The 20,655-nt window shown below is 41.1% G+C and overlaps 1 protein-coding gene across 2 annotated transcripts in view; it reads right to left on the minus strand.

Annotated features, from left to right (window-relative positions):
• Positions 1 to 1,463: 1,463 nt before the first annotated feature.
• LOC115149537 (myosin-7-like) overlaps positions 1,464 to 20,655 on the minus strand; it is a 52,371-nt gene continuing 33,179 nt past the window's right edge. The window contains exons 8-38 of one of the 2 annotated variants that reach the window (XM_029692484.1): positions 20,514 to 20,612; positions 19,987 to 20,090; positions 19,215 to 19,353; positions 18,996 to 19,114; positions 18,642 to 18,791; positions 18,376 to 18,546; positions 17,905 to 18,214; positions 17,735 to 17,808; positions 17,357 to 17,562; positions 17,137 to 17,260; positions 16,481 to 16,617; positions 16,136 to 16,391; positions 15,666 to 15,908; positions 15,408 to 15,584; positions 15,169 to 15,314; positions 14,996 to 15,086; positions 14,117 to 14,506; positions 13,884 to 14,010; positions 13,668 to 13,786; positions 13,385 to 13,581; positions 11,474 to 11,657; positions 10,942 to 11,107; positions 8,218 to 8,342; positions 7,822 to 8,130; positions 7,514 to 7,717; positions 7,116 to 7,412; positions 6,861 to 6,965; positions 6,666 to 6,761; positions 6,436 to 6,570; positions 4,306 to 4,354; positions 1,464 to 1,590 (exon numbers count right to left, since the gene is read on the minus strand). In XM_029692484.1, the coding sequence (XP_029548344.1) occupies positions 4,334 to 4,354; positions 6,436 to 6,570; positions 6,666 to 6,761; positions 6,861 to 6,965; positions 7,116 to 7,412; positions 7,514 to 7,717; positions 7,822 to 8,130; positions 8,218 to 8,342; positions 10,942 to 11,107; positions 11,474 to 11,657; positions 13,385 to 13,581; positions 13,668 to 13,786; positions 13,884 to 14,010; positions 14,117 to 14,506; positions 14,996 to 15,086; positions 15,169 to 15,314; positions 15,408 to 15,584; positions 15,666 to 15,908; positions 16,136 to 16,391; positions 16,481 to 16,617; positions 17,137 to 17,260; positions 17,357 to 17,562; positions 17,735 to 17,808; positions 17,905 to 18,214; positions 18,376 to 18,546; positions 18,642 to 18,791; positions 18,996 to 19,114; positions 19,215 to 19,353; positions 19,987 to 20,090; positions 20,514 to 20,612 (5,021 nt within the window). In that variant the 3' untranslated portion in view covers positions 1,464 to 1,590; positions 4,306 to 4,333. Of the gene's footprint in view, positions 1,591 to 4,305; positions 4,355 to 6,435; positions 6,571 to 6,665; positions 6,762 to 6,860; positions 6,966 to 7,115; positions 7,413 to 7,513; positions 7,718 to 7,821; positions 8,131 to 8,217; positions 8,343 to 10,941; positions 11,108 to 11,473; positions 11,658 to 13,384; positions 13,582 to 13,667; positions 13,787 to 13,883; positions 14,011 to 14,116; positions 14,507 to 14,995; positions 15,087 to 15,168; positions 15,315 to 15,407; positions 15,585 to 15,665; positions 15,909 to 16,135; positions 16,392 to 16,480; positions 16,618 to 17,136; positions 17,261 to 17,356; positions 17,563 to 17,734; positions 17,809 to 17,904; positions 18,215 to 18,375; positions 18,547 to 18,641; positions 18,792 to 18,995; positions 19,115 to 19,214; positions 19,354 to 19,986; positions 20,091 to 20,513; positions 20,613 to 20,655 lie in introns of those variants that run through there. The other variant, XM_029692493.1, reaches the window with a different exon arrangement.

The raw sequence follows: 20,655 nt of genomic DNA on the forward strand, positions 1-20,655 counted from the left end.
CATCTTCTTGCATTGTAAAGTGTTCTAGCCTGTATGGACATTGTTTTGTGAACAGTAATGAACAGTTTCAACATTTCTACATGCTGTGTTGCATTATTCAAATGTAGTACGGTGATTTCGCGCTATAAGGGGGACATCGGCTGCGCTGATAGACAGAGTGGATTTTTATTTTATTTTACCCCATTTTCCCCCCAATTTTGTAGTATCCAATTGATAGTTACAGTCTTGTCTCATCGCTGCAACTCCCGTACGGACTCGGGAGAGGTGAAGTTCGAGAGCCATGTGTCCTCTGAAACACAACCCAACCAAGCCGCACTGCTTCTTGACACAATGCCCGCTTAACCCGGAAGCCAGCCACACCAATGTGTACTAGGAAACACTGTACACCAGGCGACCGTGTCAGCGTGCATGCGTCCGGCCCGCCACAGGAGTCACTAGAACACGATGGGACAAGGACATTCCTGCTCGGCCAACCCCTCCCCTAACCCAGACGACGCTGGGCCAATTGTGCACTGCCCTATGGGTCTCCTGGTTGCGACCGGCTGCAACAGAGCCTGGACTCGAACCAGGATCTCTAGTGTAGAGGTCGACCGATTAATCGGAATGGCCGATTAATTAGGGCCGATTTCAAGTTTTCATAACAATCGGAAATCGGTATTTTTGAACACCGATTGTGTCATTTTTTTGTTGTTGTTTGTTTTTGTTTTTTACACCTTTATTTAACTAGGCGAGTCAGTTAAGAACACATTCTTATTTTCAATGACGGCCTAGCAACGGTGGGTTAACTGCCTTGTTCAGGGGCAGAACGACAGATTTTTACCTTGTCAGCTCGGGGATTCGTTTTTGCAACCTTCCGGTTACTAGTTCAACGCTCTAACCACCTGCCTTACATTGCACTCCATGAGGATGACTACATGTTACGCGAGGGCAGCAAGAAGCCATGTAATCATGTAGTAAACAAAAAGTGTGGTTGAGAGAATGCCAAGAGTATGCAAAGCTGGCATCAAGGCAAAGGGTGGCTACTTTAAAGAATCTCAAATACAAAATACATTTGGATTTGTTTACACTTTTTTGGCTACTACATGATTCCATATGTGTTATTTCATAGTTTTGATGTCTTCACTATTATTCTACAATGTAGAAAATAGTAAAAATAAAGACAAACCCTGGAATGAGTAGGTGTATCCAAACTTTTGACTAGTACTGTATGTCAATAGATAAACACATTTTATATAATGCGAGTGCTAGTGGGAAAGTCACTTTCTGTCCAGCATGCCACTGGGCCATGTAATTAGAAGTCATTTTGAGTTAAATAACCAAATTAGATTATGGAACATACCAGAAATATTTTATCAAAATGTCCTATTCGTAATGGAATCAACACCAACCCTGATAGATGTCTTTACCAGACATGAAAAACCTTTGGCATACAGGTAACATGTTACAAGGAATACACAGAGGGGCTATTTTAAATTTAGTTTATTCTTTATTCTGCTCATGTTACATGGAGAATATAGAAAACTTAAACACTACAGTCAAGACATTTTCAGAAAGGTCCATCCGAGAGCTTCACTCTTCATCATGTCCTTTCTGTGACAAAGAAGATAGATAAAGGTTGAGAAAATGTACTTATGTATATTCTGAAAACGTTGTTATTAAATACTGTTCTTCATTTAAAGGAACCATTATGTTTAAGTCTTACAATCAAATCTTACAATAAATAATTTACAAAAACAGTTTTGCTTGCCATTGCACAGAAAGTGAACACTGAAACCATTATGCTTTTGAAATAATGTTTAAAAAGTAGTTAAAAGTGAACAATAATCCAATTCATATTTGATTCTGTCTTATAATGAGTGTACAAAACATTAGGAACACTTCATAATATTTAGTTGCAACCCCTTTTGCCCTCAGAGCAGCCCAATTAATCTCGTTCCACAGGGATGTTGGACCATGTTGACTCCAATGCTTTCCACATGTCACGACTTCTGCCGAAGTCAGTCCCTCTCCTTGTTCGGGTGGCGGTCGACGTCACGGTCTTCTAGCCATCGCCGATCCACTTTTCATTTTCCATTTGTTTTGTCTTTGTCTTACACACCTGGTTTCAATTCCCCAATTACTTGTTCATTATTTAACCCTCTGTTCCCCCATGTTTGTTTGTGAGTAATTGTTTATTTGTGATACGGTCCGTTATTGTGGGCTCGATTTATTGTGTTGTATTTTGTGAATTCTGAGTAAAACTATGTTTATTACTCATATCTGCTGTCCTGCGCCTGACTCCTCAACACCAGCTATACACAGGCATTACCACACCACAGTTGTGACAAGTTGGCTCGATGTCCTTTGGGTGGTGGACAATTCTTAATACACACAGGAAATGGTTGAGCGTGAAAAACCCAGCATCATTGCAGTTCTTGACAAACTCAAACTGGTGCGCCTGGCACCTACTACCATACCCCGTTCAAAGGTACTTAAATATTTTGTCTTGCCCATTCACCCTCTGAATGGCACACATACATAATCCATGTCTCAACTGTCTTAACCTCTTGCGTATATCCTACCACTGGGGGCGCCACAGCGCATTTTGGAAAAGATTTGTTCCCATTTTCAACGGCCTACTAATCAAACTCAGAAGCTAGGACATGCATATACTTATTTTATATGGATAGAAAACACCCTAAAGTTTCTAAAACTGTTTGAATGGTGTCTGTGAGTGTAACAGAACTCGTATGGCAGTCAAAACCCCGAGACCGATTGAACCAGGAAGTGGGATTCTGAATTGTGGATTCGACTTCACAGCCTTCCCTGTAATTCACAACGTGAAAAAATGATAATTGAGCACTTTCCAGTGCATCCACTAGATGTCCCCAGTCTTTACAAAGTGTTTTGAGGCTTCTACAGTCGAAACTCAGTGTAGGAGACGATGTGGCAATTGGTCACAGTAGGAGGGCCATCAGCATTGTGACGTCGGCGGCCGTGTCTGCCCCCCACCTTTGGAAACGTTTTGAAACACAATGAAATCGTCCCACTCGAATGTTATTGGCTCTCTTGTTGAAACAGGCCCTGAAGATTAATGTTATACAACGTTTGACATGTTTGAACGAACCTAACGGAGGGAAAATAGTCATTTTTCGTTAGCCAAGTGCCGCGCACGGATCAACATTTGGTTACAGCCTTAGGACGCGCTAACAACAGCAAGCTAATGGAACATAAAGGATGGACTTTTTCGACCGAAAATACATTTGTCGTGGACCTGGGATTCCTGGAAGTGCTTTCTGATGAAGACAACTAAAGGTGAGGGATTATTGGCAATATTATACAAGATCAGATGTGATGTGCGATTGTTCCAAGATGGCGACGAGCTAGGCTTTCTAGCTCATTTTCTGAGTATCGCATCCCCTTTTATCTCAAAGTGTGATTACCCTGTAAAGTTAATTTAAAATCTGTTATGACGGGTGTTTTCAAGAGATATTCATCTATAAATCTTAGATTGACAATATAAAAAAAAAAATCGTTTTCGAATAGTAATTTATAAAATTGTAGCACTGTTTCCCGGGACGCATTTTATGGGAAAATAGTTAGTCAACGTCAGGTGCCGATATAAAATGCTGTTTTTATATAGAAATATGACCTTTATTGAACAAAAGATTGCATGCTGTGTGTAACATGATGTCCTAGGTGTGTCATCTGATGAAGTTTGTAAAAGGTTAGTGCTGCATTTAGCTGTTTTTTGGTTATATGTGATGCATGTGCTTGGTCGGAAAATTCATATGATGCTACTTTTACCATGTACTCCTCTAACATAATCTAATATTGTGCTTTTCCTGTAAAACCTTTTTGAAATCGGACAACGAGGGTCGATTCAAGAGAGGTGTATCTATAAAACGATATGAGACAGTCCTATATTTGAAAAAAAATAAATATTGAATTTCGTTATGCTAATGTCGCTAGGAGTTTTTCGCTGGAAAATGATCCCGCTAACGGGATGAGAGTCTCAAGAGGTTTTAAGGCTTAAAAATCCTTCTTTAACTGGGCTCCTCCCCTTCATCTACACTGATTGAAGTGGATTTAACAAGTGACATCAATAAGGGATCATAGCTTTCACCTGGTTAGTCTGTCATGGAAAGCCGAGGTGTTCCTAATGTTTTGTACACTCAGTGAATATAAAAATATGTCATGTGAATGATAGTATAGCTGTTTGACATCAAATACTTACAAAGCTATTGATGTAGAAGCTGTTGACAGTTGACATGAGGGAATTTGCAAATTATAATCAATATAATTATTTTGATGGAAAGAACTGACCTGGGAGCTGGCATCACAACTCTTGGCCTCACTCCTCATCCTTTCCTTTCTGTGACAGAGAAGATGAATTGATCATGAGCATTTATTTTATTTTACGGTGTGAAGGAAAACATTTTATACTGCCATATACTGTGTTCTTAAAATGATATGGTTGGAAACTTCAACAGGTATGTACAGTATGTATATTATGGTAAATGGTTTGTGTTAGTTTTTAGAAATCTGTATTTTTAAAACCATCAGACCATCAAAAATTCTGTTTTAAACCATTTTGTTTTGCGTTTTATATTGAAAGTCCACAGGTTTCTTTTGCTTCAATAGAGTGATCAGGGGCATGCAACTATAGTTTTCCTTTCCTACACATTCAGCAAAAAAAAGCTTAATTTTCGAGCTCTGGAGTGGTGCAGCTGTCTAAGGCTCTGCATCTCAGTGCTAGAGTTGTCACTACAGACACTGGTTCGATTCCAGGCTGTATCACAACTGGCTGTGTTTGGGAGTCCCATAGGGTGGCGCACAATTGACCCAGTGTCGTTAGGGTTTGGCTGGGGTAGGCCGTCATTGTAAATAAGAATTTGTTCTTAACTGACTTACAAAGCTAAATAAAGGTAAAAAAATAAAAATAAAAAACTTCAGATGACAACAGAAGTGCAATGCTATTTTGGCTAACAAGTAAATTCGATATTTTTTGCAGAAACGATACATGGTCATCATATTTCTCGTGTTTATCATAGAAAGAATGTAGCCAACTGTATTTCCTAATGTTTTGTTAATCTTGCATTTTACCAGAGTAAAGTACACAGAGAAAAGTATCGGAGAAAAGTAGCTACACATCAGTCAGAGTGCTATCTGCTGATAGAATGCCTGTTAGTGAATGCGGGAATTTGATTGGTCTAACGACATGAGCAAGGATTTCTTATCTGAGTGGGGAAGTGCAACTGAAGCACAACATTAGTCAGAAGCCGAGCAGAAATGACAATAAGAAACATTTTAGATCTACAGTACGTTTACAAAAGCGATTTCTGCGTGAAAACGCAGAATTCTGCATTAACGCAACCCCTCCTGGTATGGAATACACTATGAACATCATGCTGTCCCTATACAGATACTAAACAAGTACCTGATCCACCTTACTGTGTAATACACTCAAGAGTTTACAAAACATTTATTAGAGCAATTATGTCCAATTAAAGAATTCAACGGACACAAATAAATAAGTTGGGGCACTATGAAATCTGTTCAATTTCTTACCTAATTCTGTTTTTTCCCAAATTCTGTTTTTTCCGTTTTGTCTATCCAGGTTTCTGTTTTTAGCCCAGTTTTTTCTGGGGGTTTTTGCGCTCAAAATTGCACATTTTTAATAGAAAAACAACTAAATTGGATGTTCTAAGTCCACAACAATGGTTTAACTACATCAGGAGACCACTTTTGTGGTCTAGGAAAAATCTAATACATTTACATTTTTGGGTGTAGATACCATTTAATTCAACTGGGCACCAGCAAGAGACTTGTTTGGTTAGTGGTGTTTCTGTACCACACATGTAATTGCAGAGTTTGCTAAACAAATCGCCACTGGATTGATGCAAATAATCATGATATCGTGATACCAGGTAGGCTTACTTTGTAGTTAACATTTAATTGAGAAGGCTTTTGGGAAACCCTTTCCATCTACCAGAAAACGGTTATCATTATTAGCATCATCGCTAACAGCTACACAAAGTGGTAGACAAACACAAAGAAAGGGGCATTCCTGCATTGCCTCTTCAGTTTAAGGAAAATATGAATCACTGATGGATTTTGTTACTGTATTATGATAATCTTGGGCAATACATTTATTTGATTTCCTACAAAGTTCAATACATTGTTGCTCTTCAACTACAGGATGTACTACACAAAATTGTTAAACCTGTTTGTGGCACAAATTCAAGGAGTAATCTAAAACAATTTAGGGTGAGACACAATTTAATTAAAGGGGAAAAACTGGAATATAAATAACGATAATATGAATAGCAATTTGATGTAATATGCCTTAAAGCTATTCAAAGTTTAGGTTTTTGCCATCTACATGGGAACACTACAGTACATGGGATGTTTGAAATTATCCTTTTGGACTCTTGAAAAAGTAACTTTACTGACCTTGGAGCTGGAATCACGACTCTTGGCTCTCATCTTGTTAACCTGAGACTCAGCAATATCAGCCCTCTCCTCTGCCTCATCCAGTTCATGTTGAATCTTGCGGAACTTGCCCAAATTAGCATTGGCTTGTTCCTCCTGTGAAATGTTTTAAGTATGATTTAAGTTTTTAGCAAACAACAATTTGAGAATTACAGATGTATCAGTTGGATGATGGAACGTTTTCTACTTACAGCCTCCTCTGAAGTTCTCTTGTAGGATTTGACCTTCAGCTGCAGTTTGTCCACCAGGTCCTGAAGACGGGACAAATTCTTACGGTCTTCCTCAGTCTGTACCCAAAAAGAAAGGAAAAAATAGTAATTTGTGTCTCTTACATTTGATTCTTAACATGTTAATAGTGCATTGTCAAATGAAAATATATGATGTACCTGGTAGGTGAGCTCCTTGATGCGTCTCTCATATTTACGGACTCCTTTCACAGAATCACTGCTCCTCCTTTGCTCCATTTCCACTTCACTCTCTAGCTCCCTCACCTAGAAAGACATGATGAATGTTAACACATTAATTCCAATTATGTTGTTAGTTACCACGGCCTTTAATATTAAAGCTAGAAATATGACTATAAATATGAAAAATTATTTAGAATTAATAGAAGATTATGAAGCTGGGCCTCAGACACTTACTCTGGACTCCAGCTTCTGGATCTGCTTCTTGCCACCTTTCATGGCAATTTGTTCAGCTTCATCCAGGCGGTGCTGCAGGTCCTTGATGGTCTGCTCCATGTTCTTTTTCATGCGCTCCAGGTGAGAACTGGTGTCCTGCTCCTTCTTCAGCTCCTCTGCCATCATGGCAGCATCAGTAATGGCCTTTTTGGCCTTTTCCTCAGCGTTTCTGCACTCCTGCACAGCCTCCTCCACTTCATTCTGAAGCTGGGATGTGTCACCCTCTAGCTTCTTCTTCTGGCTCAACAGGCTGGTGTTCTACACATATATATGACAAATGTATTTTAATATAACCTCAACAAATCTCAAATCACAGATATTTTAAGGAGAACACAAATTGTTATCTATTACCGTCTTACCTGTGAGTGCAGCAGCTGAACTCTCTCACTAACATCCAGCAGTTCCTGCTCAGCCAGTTTGCGGCCTCTCTCAGTCTGCTCCACCATGGCTCTCAACTCATCCAGCTCAGCCTGCATCAGGTTGTTACGTCTCTCTACAATAGCAATGTTCTCCTTCAGGTCATCACTGCCACGAAGAGCATCATCCAGCTGCATTTGAGAATCCTGTAGAGAGAATTGATTTTACTATATTTTGTTTCACAGTGTGGTTTGGCTTTTTGTGAAGGCACAAGTAATGTTTTTAATTCACAATGGTGTGGAAGTATTACCTTCAGATGGGAATGAAGACCCTTAAGTTGCTTCTGGGCCTCTGTTGCCTGCCTGTTAGCCTGGCTGAGCTGGATCTCCATCTCATTGAGATCTCCCTCCATCTTCTTCTTCAGCCTGAGAGCTTCATTCCTGCTGCGAGTCTCTGACTCCAGGGAGCTTTGCAGGGTATCCACCACTCTCTGCTGGTTCCTCTTATTCATCTCCATCTCCTCATCCTTCTCCACTAGCTTCCGTTCAATGTCAGCTTTGACCTGATTGAACTCCAGCTGTGCTCTCAGGATCTTGCCCTCCTCATGCTCTAGGGAGCCCTATGAGAACACAGCCACCCATAGTTTAGAAGATTTTACAATTCAATTCTGGTACTTTCACTATGAGTAAATGTTTTCTATTCTTACCTCAGCTTCCTCTAGAGCTGACTGTATCTCAGCCTTCTCCTGCTCCAGCTGTTTACGGATCTTCTCCAGCTCATGGATGCTCTTTCCGCCCTCACCAAGTTGCTCAGTCAAGTCAGAAATTTCCTCTGGAAAAATGTAATTGTACATCAGAATATTTGTTCTCTATTGTTATTGTATTTTCCATATTTAATTGACTAAGTCATGCTATTTAGTGATAAGAAGAAGGATAATAAGAAGAATAAAGATAAAAAATTGACACAATTTCCCCAAATGTTATTCTGCTACCAAATATGTTTTATTATGATAATTTATTTAAACTCAATTTAATTATACATATTCTCTTTTACAGAACTTGAATAGATCAATTGATAGTGACAGAGTCACACATTGTATAAGATGCAGGGATGCAAACTAGTCACCTTTCAAAAAGGTTAAAATGCTTTCGGCGAAATTCGTTTTGAATCCAAAATAGGTAACATACTTGATTCGTATAGATCCGATGATCATTTTGTATAAATGTTTTTGTGTAATATGCTTGTTTTGATCACTACTGGCTATAAGCGAACGAGGGATGCGCGTTAGGAGCAATACTGGCTGTATCCAAGGCTCGAGCCTGGGATCAGCCAGTAGCACGGTCTCTGGAAAGACAGCGGAGAGTGGAAAGGCAGTTTGCCAGTTACAGCAGCAGCGCGTCCCCTGAACGACAACGAAGAGGTAGGTGAGAAGCCTGGAGAAGGTGATGAAGCGTACTTCATGAGCTGCAACCGAAAAACAACTGGCATTTGGAAAGTTTGAGGTGAGGGAGCAAGAATTGTTAACATTGTTAAGTATATAGCTACAGTAGCTGGATCGAATTCTCCCTTAGCTAGCCAGAGAAATGTTGAGCAACTTGTGCTAACTTAGCTGATCAAATAATTTTGTTTATGGTGTGAAAATTAGCTGGCTAACAAAGTCACAAGCTAAAGTTACAACATCAGATGAGGTAACGTTAGCTCGAGGAACCAATTAAGTAGGCTATAGTATTAACTGGTATACAACTTGCCATTTCTCAAGCTATAACGTTTATTGCTCACTGGACACTGGCAATCTGTGAAATGTTAACTAGCTAACAAACAAACTACTATCTATAAACTAATGTTTTCCCTCTATGTGGTTAATTTTCAGAATGAGAGAATTTGGTGAAAATGAGGGATGAAGTGTAACTGGAGCTGGGCCTGGCTTAAGCTGGAAGCCACTATAGAGGTGAAAGGAACACCACACTCTCTCTTTCTCACTTTTTCAATAAGGTGGATAAAAAGGGGTATGCCAGGCGTACCCTCTGCCTGAAAGAGATAAATTATGCCAACAAAGGGTATCGTGCTCTGCTGGCACATTGTAGAACAGATGTACACAGTCAGAAAGTGTACAATTGTAATAACACGCAGTGTACTCAAAATATATTGCTTTTGTTGTGTTGAACTTCACATACTGTAACACTTGTGAGTATTTCAATTTTTTACTCAGTGAACGTTATATATGTTTTGTTTTTACTTTTTACCCCTTTTTTGTGATATCCAATTGGTAGTTAGAGTACTGTCCCATCGCTGCAACTCCCATATGGACTCGGGAGAGGCAAAGGTCGAGAGCCATGCGTCCTCCAAAACATGACCCTCCGAAACAGCAGTGCTTCTTGACACACTGCTCGCTTAACCCGGAAGCTAGCCGCACCAATGTGTCGGAGGAAACACCATACAACTGGCGACCAAAGTCAGCATGCATGTGCACAGCCCGCCACAAGGAGTCACTTGAGCGAGATGGGACAAGGACATCCCGGCTGGCCAAATCCTCCCCTATCACGGACGACGCAGGGCCAATTGTGCACCGCGTCATGGGTCTCCCTGTCGTGGCTGGCTACGACACAGCCTGGGATCAAACCAGGTTCTGTAGTGACACCTCTTGCACTGCGATGCAGTACCTTAGACCACTGCGACTATAATCGTAGTCACTGTAATAGAGCAGAAATAGAATGGCTGTTTGTTTGTACATTAAGATGTTTTTTTCCCAAGTGCAATATTTAGTGTGTGTGTGTGGTCACAAGCGTTCTATTATAAAGGCTGTCATGGCTAACCAATATCAGTGTATTGTTTATTCTGTGGACTTGAGTGTCATTTGCAGTAAAGTCTAGGCAACAAATAACATTTTGATAGCTTTCCTTAACATTTTTAGCTATGAGTTAGGTTCACATTAACCACTTTTTAGTTTACACAGAGACTGATCATGTAGATAATAATCTTTTGTTGTTTAATTAGTACACAGTTTAAACCTGCATTTCAAGAAGGGATCCAGCCTGAAAGTCACTAGAAATTAGCATTTTAAAGCAGCGTGTTTCTGTGCAAAGAATATTTGTCACCTTTTTGGGCCCTCACCAGTTTGCATCCCTGAAGATGGCTTCCCAAACAAAGTACAATTTCTTTGACTCCTCGACTTTAGGTCATAGCTCAGCTTCTGAATGTCATAGAGACAACCAAATATATTCCCATGTGCATCAGAGTTGTGCCTTTCTCTGGCAGTTTGCTGCTTTTTTTCTAGCCTAAAGCATTGTGGATCGTTGTTTTGTGAATTGTTCCCTTCAAATCAAGGAAGGTCCCGTGCCCCCCCATGAAACGTGGGCTCACCCTATGTCGAGCCCTAGCATAGGGAACCCCTGTACTAAGTTATTTAGTCCAATAATGCATATGCTCTGACCTTGGAGGTTCTTGTTCTCCCTTTTCATGGACTCCAGATGATCGAGAGATTCCTCATAAGAGTTCTTGAGTTTGAAGAGTTCAGTACTGAGAGATCTGGCCTCTTTCTGGGAACTCTCCAGCTCAGTCTGAGCCTCTTCAAACTTCTGCTTCCACTCAGCCAGGACCTGTAAACGTAAGTGGTTTCAATACAGTATATTATTAGGATAAGATGTACTTTGTTGTCCATTAACTTACAGAAGAAAGAGGCTCACAACCCAAGCCCCTGAGACACACAGGGGCAGGAAGCAATGGGTCAGCCGCATTACTGCACCCCTGGAGCAATTATAGGGGGTTAAGTGCCTTGCTCAAGGGCACAACTCCAGGCGATGGTAGGATGATGTCAGCAAACCTCCGGTTACCGGCTCACTTCTCACCAGGTTTTCCAGTCTGAAGTTGCTGGCCCACTTCTCTAACCACTAGGCTACCTGCTGCCCCTATCATGTATTATAATGAAGGCTAATAGGACTTGAGTATACCATTTATTTTCTTACCTTGTCGAAGTTCCTTTGCTTTTTGTCCAGAGCGGCAGCAGCTGCATTGGATCTCTCCACATCCACCATGAGATCTTCAATCTCATTCTGGAGTCTGTGTTTAGTCTTCTCCAGGGAGGAGCATTTAGCATTAACAGCTTCCACAGCTTCCTCTGCATCCTGCAGACGCTGAGCCAGCTTTTTCCTGGATTGACATAGATGAGAAACATTTAAGACATCTGCCTTTTTTCTGTCTGATATTTAATGATTGTAGAGTGCATTTGGAAAGTATTCAGACCCACATTTTGTTACGTTACAGACTTATTCAAAAATTTATTTAATTATATATTTTTCTCATCAATCTACACACAATAACCCATAACGACAAAGCAAAAACAGATTTGTATCAATTTTAGCAAATTTCTTAAAAATAATAAACATACCTTATTTACATAATTATTCAGACCCTTTGCTATGAGACTCGAAATTGAGCTCAGGTGCATCCTGTTTCCATTGATCATCCTTGAGATGTTTCTACAACTTGACTGGAGTCCACCTGTAAATTCAATTGATTGGACGTGATTTGGAAAGACACACACACCTATATAAGGTCCAACAGTTGACAGTGCATGTCAGAGCTAAAACCAAGCCATGAGGTCGAAGGAATTGTCTGTAGAGCTCCGAGAGAGGATTGTGTCGAGGCACAGATCTGGGGAAGGGTAACAAAAAATGTCTGCAGCATTGAAGGACGCCAAGAACACTGTGGCCTCCATCATTCTTAAATGGAAGACCTTTGGAACCACCAAGACTTCCTAGAGCTGGCCGCCCGGCCAAACTGAGCAATCGGGGGAGAAGGGCCTTTTGTAGGGAGGTAACCAAGAATCCGGTGGTCACTCTGACAAAGCTCCAGAGTTCCTCTGTGGAGATGGGAGAACCTTCCAGGACAACCATCTCTGCAGCACTCCACCAACCAGGCCTTTATGGTAGCGTGGCCAGACGGATGCCACTCCTCAGTAAAAGGCACATGACAGCCTGCTTGGAGTTTGCCAAAAGGCACCTAAAGGACTCTCAGACCATGAGTAAACGATCCTCTGGTCTGATGAAACCAAGATTGAACTGTTTGGCCTGAATGCCAAGCGTCATGTCTGGAGGAAATCTGGCACCATCCCTATGGTGAAGCATCGTGGTGGGATGTTCTTCAACGGCACGGACTGGGAGACTATTCAGGATTGAGGGGTAGATGAACGGAGCAAAGTACAGAGAGTTCCTTGATGAAAACCTGCTCAAGAGCGCTCAGACCTAAGACTGGTGCGAAGGTTCACCTTCCGTACAACGACCCTAAGCACACAGCCTAGACAACACAGGAGTTGCTTCGGGTCAAGTCTCTGAATGTCCTTGATTTGCCCAGCCAGAACCCGGACTTGAACCTGATCGAACATTTCTGGAGAGACCTGAAAATAACTGTGCAGCGACACTCCCCATCCAACCTGACAGAGGTTGAGAGGATCTACAGAGAAGAATGGGAGAAACTCCCAAAATGCAGGTGTGTCAAGCTTGTAGCGTCATACCCGAAGAATACTCAAGGCTGTAATCGCTGCCAAAGGTGTTTCAACGAAGTACTGAGTAAAGGGTCTGAATGTTAATGTAAATCTGATGTTTCAGTAATTTTTTTGTTATTAATTTGCTAAAATTTCTGAAAACCTGTTTTGCTTTGTCGTTATGGGGTATTGTGTGTAGATTGATTAGGGAAAAATACAATTTAATCCATTTTTAAATAAGGCTTTAACGTAACAAAATGTGGAAAAAGTCAAGGGGTCTGAATACTTTCTGAATGAGCTCTATATCAGGTAATACAAGTATCATTCATGTACTTTTATGTGTCACTAATTCAGCCAAGGTTGAAAAGCCTTAAAAGTAAGAAAACATCCTTACTTTGCATCTTCAAGCTCCTCGGTCTTCTGGATGGCATCAGTTTCATACTTGGTTCTCCACTGAGCCACTTCAGCATTAGCCTTGGACATGCCACGCTGCAGCTCAGCCTTGGCCTCCTGCTCCTCCTCATACTGCTCCCTCAGCAGATCTGAGTCATGGCGAGCAGACTGCACTGCATGGGCAAGTGCGTTCTTTGCCTGGTAAGGACATTATGTAAAGAATCAAATTATGCCGGAGGTTAAATGAAGTTGATTATTGACACTTCATTTTTTTGTATAAATACCTTGACTTCTTCCTCCAGTTGTCTCTTGAGGTCTTCAATCTGCTGAACGTTGGACTGCTTACCTCTGGTCAGTTGGGAGACCAGAGAGTCCTTCTCCTCCAGCTGTCTGGCAAGTTCACCTGTTTTAATGCAATTCTAATTATTTCAAATGATATTACTTATTTGGTTATTTGTTGTTGCTGTTCATGTGAATGTCCCGATTTTTAGTTAATATACCATTCTCAGTTTGAAGCTTTGCTTTCTGCATGGTGAAATCATTGATGGATCGCTGTCCTTCCTCAGCTTTCGTCCTGTATTCACTCATCTGGTCCTCGAGAGTGCGGCACATTTTCTCCAAGTTTGTCTAAAAACAGATTTGTTTTTGAATGACAGAAGACCGTCACTAGATTCCATCTTTAAAAAGCATGTACCGATAACATATTTTATGATTGCTTAGTGATACCACATACTTTGGACTTCACAATCTGCTCCATGTTGGAGGCCACATCATCCAGCTCCAGCCTGAGCTCACTCTTCTCCTTCTCCAGCTTCTGCTTCACTCTCTGAAGGTTGTCAATCTGCTCTCCCAGGTCAGCCACACTGTCAGCATTCTTCTTCCTCAGAGAAGCAGCTGTAGCCTCATGCTGCAGAGTAGCCTCTTCAAGGTCTCTGCGCACCTTCTGGAACTCAGCCTCCCTCTTCTTGTTCATCTCAATCTGGGCAGCAGTGGCTCCACCTGCCTCCTCCAGTCTCTCACTGATCTCCTCCAGCTCTCTGGCCAAGTCTGCCCTCTGTTTCTCCACCTTGGCACGGGCAGCTCTCTCAGACTCCAGCTCTTCCTCCAACTCCTCAATGCGGGCCTGAAATGTAGGGAATTACGATTTACAGAACAAGTGTCAAGTGTACAATGGGGGAAAGAGTACTGGAATATCCTTCTCAAGTAAAATTAAACGGTAGATAATTTAAAAAGTACTCTGAGTACTTCATTAAGCTTGATAATTAGCTAATTTTGCTAAGGGTATCTGAATGTTGTTCCACATATTTCCCATGCATTAAATTGAAAAAGTAAAAGTTAGTTCATTTTATGAGTAGCAACAATGCAACATTTGAAAATTAATTAAACATTCATTCAAAGCAATTCAAATCAGGGGTGTAGGGATTACTGAAATACTTTTCTTAAGTAGAATATTGTTACACAACATTTTACTCAACTAGAATACAATTACTGACTTTGAAAAATACTCGGAAATGCTACTCAATTACATTAACTAGAGTAGTTGTAATTCGTTACTTTACAACTCTGCAAGTGTAACAGAAAGATGCCCTTTTCAATAATGCTATTGAAATACCTGCAGCTCCTTCAGTTTCTTCTGAAGTTGGGCACTCATGGCCTGCTCATCCTCAATCTTGCTGTTGAGTTGGCTCATCTCAAAGTCCTTCCTATTAAAAAAGAACATGCTTTTTGAGAAAGCATTTTCTACTGAATAATATTCTATAACCATTTTTTGATCTGTGATCTTACTTCTTCATTCTCTCCTCCATTTGCTGCTTGTCGTTCTCCAGGTCCATTAGGCTCTCCTGGGTCAACTTCAAGTCTCCTTCCAGCTTTCTTTTGGCTCTCTCAAGGTCCATCCTCACCTTCTTCTCTTGCTCCAGAGACCCTTCAAGCTGATGAAGGATATATTAAACAATATTGTACTGTAGTCTATTTTAGAATATTACTTATTTTGTCATTTTTATGAATTCCTATTTAATACTCACATCATCAACTTGCTGTTCCAGTTTGGCTTTGGCCTTGGTCAGCGTGTTGACCTTGTCCTCCTCACTCTGCAGGTCATCCAATGTTTGCTGATGAGCCTCCTGCAGAGCCTTCTTCTCCTTGGTCAGCTTGGCAATGATTTCGTCCAGAGCTGCCATTTCTTCAGTAAGGTTTTTAACCTAAGGAAACGGAACAATGTCATTACGCTTTCATCCAAAACAATCAATTTTAACAATACAAGAATGAAGAACAACTTTTACCTTGTTCTCTGTGGCATGCTTTTCCTTCTCCACTTTAGCCAGAGTGAGCTCCAGATCATCAATGTCCTTCTTGAGTTCTGAGCACTCATCTTCCAGCTTCCTCTTCTTAGCAGTCAGCTCTGAATTCATCTCCTCCTCATCCTCCAGTCTTTCTGTCAACTCTTTGGCTTTGGCCTCAAGCTGGATTTTGCTCTTGATCAGACCCTCGCATCTCTCTTCAGCATCACCAATAGTGTCTTCTGACTGTCAATGTGTCAATATATTGTAAGTATATGAAATTCCCCAAAGCTCAGAAGTTTGTTTGGTGGCAAAATATGTGGAGACAACAAATGCTCCGCTGATTGTGCATACCTATTTAGCAAATCATGTCTCCTTTTTCTCTGTTTTTACATTTCTCTAGTTAGCTAAGGCAGTTTTGACAAAGGATGTGAGTGCAGCAACGTAACTGTAGTGCAGTTAAAGTTACTCACAGTTTGAACAGCGATCTGCAGGTCATTCTTCTCTTGGATAAGGGAGACCATCTTCTCTTCCAGCTCCTTTCTACGGGCTTCACTTTTAGCATAAGCCTCTTTAAGCTTCAGGAATTCTTCCTTCATGTTCGCCATCTCCTTCTCAGTCTCTGCTGACTTCAGCAGTGGTTTGATCTTGAAGTACATCTTCATCCAGGGCCAATTCTTGACACCCATGAAGGCCCGAATGTTCCATTGGATCACAAGCAAGGCATCCCTGTGAAATGGAATAGAAGTAGCTTTTTATACATCCTTTTCCACCTCCACCATATTATCTGCAGAAGTTTTATCTATTCTTATTCCAACCTGCGTTCAACAATTTTCTGGAACTCAATTCTGGCAAGTAGACCACGTGATCGGGCCTGGAGGCCAGTGATGATAAGAGCGAGACGGTCATCTCTCATCTCCTCAAGGGTACCCAGGAGACCAGCCTTGAAGAACACCTAATGATAGACAAAGGCCATCATGTGGTGGTTGGATCGTCTTGTATTCGGTAGGATTGTATTTTTCTGCCAGTTGACCACAAATAACTTGAATGTGTTATCCCCCATGTTTATAGTCATGTTTAGATTGTTGATTTCTTGCCTCTGTGCAAAAAAGGCACAAATTGACCACAAGTTGGCCCTGGAATGAGAAATTGATTTTACAACTTCAGACCCAGCTTGTTGACCAAGATTTAAAACATTTGGCACGGTCTATCTCAAACAGTATGGCCACAATGCTTTTCATATCTTATATGTAGCCAGATCTGGATTTACTACATGGTGGCGCTACACCAAGTATATATTTGTATCTCTTGACTTGATCCATTTGGCCTAGAGACAGATGATATGTTGTAAGCATGGTCAGTGGTATATCAGCAAGTGGCATTGCTCCGGTTGACCTGATGGTGTTGTATTGGTAATATAATGCTTGGACCCTGTAATTGCTGCTATTGCTTTTCATCTATTTAGAGAACTTACCTTAGTGTGTCCTAATCTGTACTGGGTGTGGTCAATGTCCAGAGAGCCCAGAAGTTTTTCTGCTGCCTTCATGTTGTCCATGAACTGACCCTCAGGGATAGCATTTGGATTGAGGATGCGGTATCTGAATTTAAATCAGAAAGCAATTATCTTCAAAAATAGAACCCCTGAATAGGTAAACAGTTGAATTTATGCATAATAAAAGCATAATAATTTGTACCTTTGTTTGAAGTCAGCATACAGGATCCTGTTGGGGAAGCCCTTTCTGCAGATCCTGATGCCTTCCAGCACACCGTTACAGCGCAGCTGGTGCATAACCAGAGGATTCTCCATGGCCCCAGGAGTCTTGGTCTCGTTGGGGATGAGGCAACGCACAAAGTGGGGGTGAGTAGACCTCAAGTTGGTCATGAGTTTACCCAAGTTCTCCTGTAAGTACGACACATGTAGAATTTTCCATAAATGACTCCCAGTACCTCACGAGTCATAACGGCATTTAATGCAAACCTGCCAATCCACAACATACTGGCATCTCAAATTTAGCACAAATATAATACATTTTTTATCTATATTATATATATTGTTGTAAGGTCCAATTTACCCTGTGCAAGGCAGACACAGTCTGGAAGGAAGAGCCTTTCTTCTTCTTTCCCCCAGCCGCTTTTTCTTCAGGTGCTGTATGATAATGACATCAATTAAATATACTATTGTCATGTGCATTTGTATTTATTTTAGATGTTTGTAGTCTTTGCCGATAAAAACACATAGTACCTCCTTCTGCACCAGCATAGCCCACAAAGAGGTTGGCCAGGAACTTAAGACCTGACTTCTGGAACAGTCCGACCACAGTCTCATTCAGCGGGTCCTTGTTCTTCACCAGCCAGTTACCAATGTTGTAGTCAACAGTGCCAGCATAGTGAACCAGGGAGAAATGGGCCTCTGGTCTACCCTTAATAATCCTAGGCTTCTGGAAGCATGCATTTTTGCCCAGATGGGTGTCATACAGCTTAGCTTTGAATGTAGAATCACTGGCCTTGGGGAACATGCACTCCTCTTCAAGGATGGACATGATACCCATGGGCTGAAAGGGGAAAATAAATGAATACTAAGGGAAAAGCATAGTGAATAAATATGAGAATAAGTTGTTGTTGAAGCACATTTATGAAGATTGCCCTTGTAGTGTTTGAAATCTTAAAGATTCAAACATATAAATTAAACTTCTGCGAAACTGAAGACACCAACCCTTTCAATGAGGTCAATGCAGGCAGCCAAGTCCATGCCGAAGTCAATGAACTCCCAGACGATGCCCTCTTTCTTATACTCTTCCTGCTCCAGCACAAACATGTGGTGGTTGAAGAACTGCTGCAGCTTCTCATTAGTGAAGTTGATGCACAGTTGCTCAAAGGTGTTGAACTGAAATAGAAGTTTACAGTTACTTTATTTTGTGTTGTGTTTTAGATGTTTTAGATGAATCGTTTTATGACGTGGCCTTTTATCAAATCACTCACATCAAAGATCTCAAAGCCAGCGATGTCCAGCACACCAATGAAGTGCTGGCGAGCGTTCTTTGTGTCCAGTGAAAGGTTGATTCTTATCACCATCCAGAGGAACATGTTCTCGTAAATTTTCTTTGACAGTGCACCAATGGAGTAGTTAACCTACAAAATATTGAGAAAATAATTTACCAAAACATAGGCTCCATATAAAAGCATAGGGACAGTTTCCCAGACACAGATCAGGCCTTGGACTAAAAAGCATCTTCAATGGGGAATCACCGGCATGAAAATATTAGCAACTCTAAACAGTTGTTTTATGCTCAAAATGTTTATCTCCTTGAAATGTACAACTTTTTTGAGACTCACCTGGTCGACACTCTGACCTTTGGTGACCCACTCATTTCCTACTTTGACCCTTGGGTGACACAGCCCCTTGACCAGGTCAGCAGAGTTCAGGCCCATCAGATATGCAGCTTTGTCAATATCTGGAAAGGCAAAGTTTTATGGTTGGAGGAGGCACTCTGACCGTCAGATTTTTCAGACATTACTTTATGTTAAAGTGAGAGGTTTTTAATCAGTGCTCACCCTCAGTGCCATCTGCCTCTGCTTGCTCCTCCCGCTGCTTATTCTTGAACTTCATGTTGCCGTAGTGCATGATGGCCCCAGTCAGCTTATAAATGCCATTAATCTCTTCTTGGGAGAATCCAAGCACATTAAAGGCATCCTAGTTTCGAAATAAAAGCCATTGTTTTGTATTGGTGAGAGAGTTGGATACAAGTGGATTATTACCACATACAGTGAGCGTACAAAACATTAGGAGCACCTGCTCTTTCCATGAAATAGACTGACCAGGGGAGTTCAGTTAAAGATTTCATCCCTTGTTAATGTCACCTTCAATCGATGTAGATGAAGGGGAGGAGAGAGGTTAAAGAGGGATTTTTAAGCCTTGAAACAATTGAGACATGGATTGTGTATGTGTGCCATTCAGAGGGTGAATGGGCAAGACAAAAGATTTAAGTGCGTTTAGAACGGGGTATGTTAGTAGGTGCCAGGCGCACTGGTTTGAGTGTGTCAAGAACTTCAACTGCTGCTGGGTTTTTCACGCTCAGCAGTTTCCCATGTTTGTCAAGAATACCCAAAGTACATCCAGCCAATTTGACACAACTTTCAGAAGCATTGGATTCAACATGGGCCAGCATCCCTGTGGAACGCTTTTGACACCTTGTTGAGTCCATGAGTCCATCCTCCAATGAATTGTAGGCTGTTCTGAAGGCAAAAGGGGATGCAACTCAATATTAGGAAGGTGTTCCTAAGGATTTGACGCTCAGTGTATACAGTATGAACATGTTTTACTCACATCAGTAGCCATTAGCTCATCTGCGTCATTAATGGAAGTTACAGTAATCTCTCCTTGGGAGATGAAGGCGTAGTCATAGGGATTGCTGGTGATGAGTAGCATCTCTGAAAATATTTAAACAGCACAGTTTGATTTGTGTTCAGGCTGTGGTATAGGCCATAACATACTATTAGGAAAATTGGCATTGTGCAAAAAGAACAAAACAACAGTAATATTATAAATAGACAGGACAGCAAATTAGTCCAAATCAAGTTTAGAAAAACTTCACCTGGAGATTGTTTTTCATGCAGCAAATGTCAATGTTGTGTGCTTAAATGGCATTTAAATAATTGCAACTTTCTCATGGACAAAGGAAATGTTACAGCATAAATCACAATACATTATGAGTTTTACCTTTTGGAATGAGGGGGTAGCACACTCCATGCGCTGGCTGCACCATAACAATTTAATTGGAATTCATCAGAAATTCTCAGTTTAATTCAAATGGACCTCAAGCCCGCTCAGTACACAGTTTATTTAATACTCACCCAGCAGTTCTGGTTTCTTTTGGGACAGGATCTGGTAGAAGATGTGATAGTCTCTCTCAGCCTTGAGCTGGAAAGTTACACGTGACTTCTCCAGAAGATCTGATCAGTATGGAAAAGTGCTTTTGGTATTAATGTGTTTCCT

Source organism: Salmo trutta, chromosome 2 (assembly GCF_901001165.1).
Source record: "Salmo trutta chromosome 2, fSalTru1.1, whole genome shotgun sequence".
In the NCBI taxonomy this organism is placed as follows: domain Eukaryota; kingdom Metazoa; phylum Chordata; class Actinopteri; order Salmoniformes; family Salmonidae; genus Salmo; species Salmo trutta.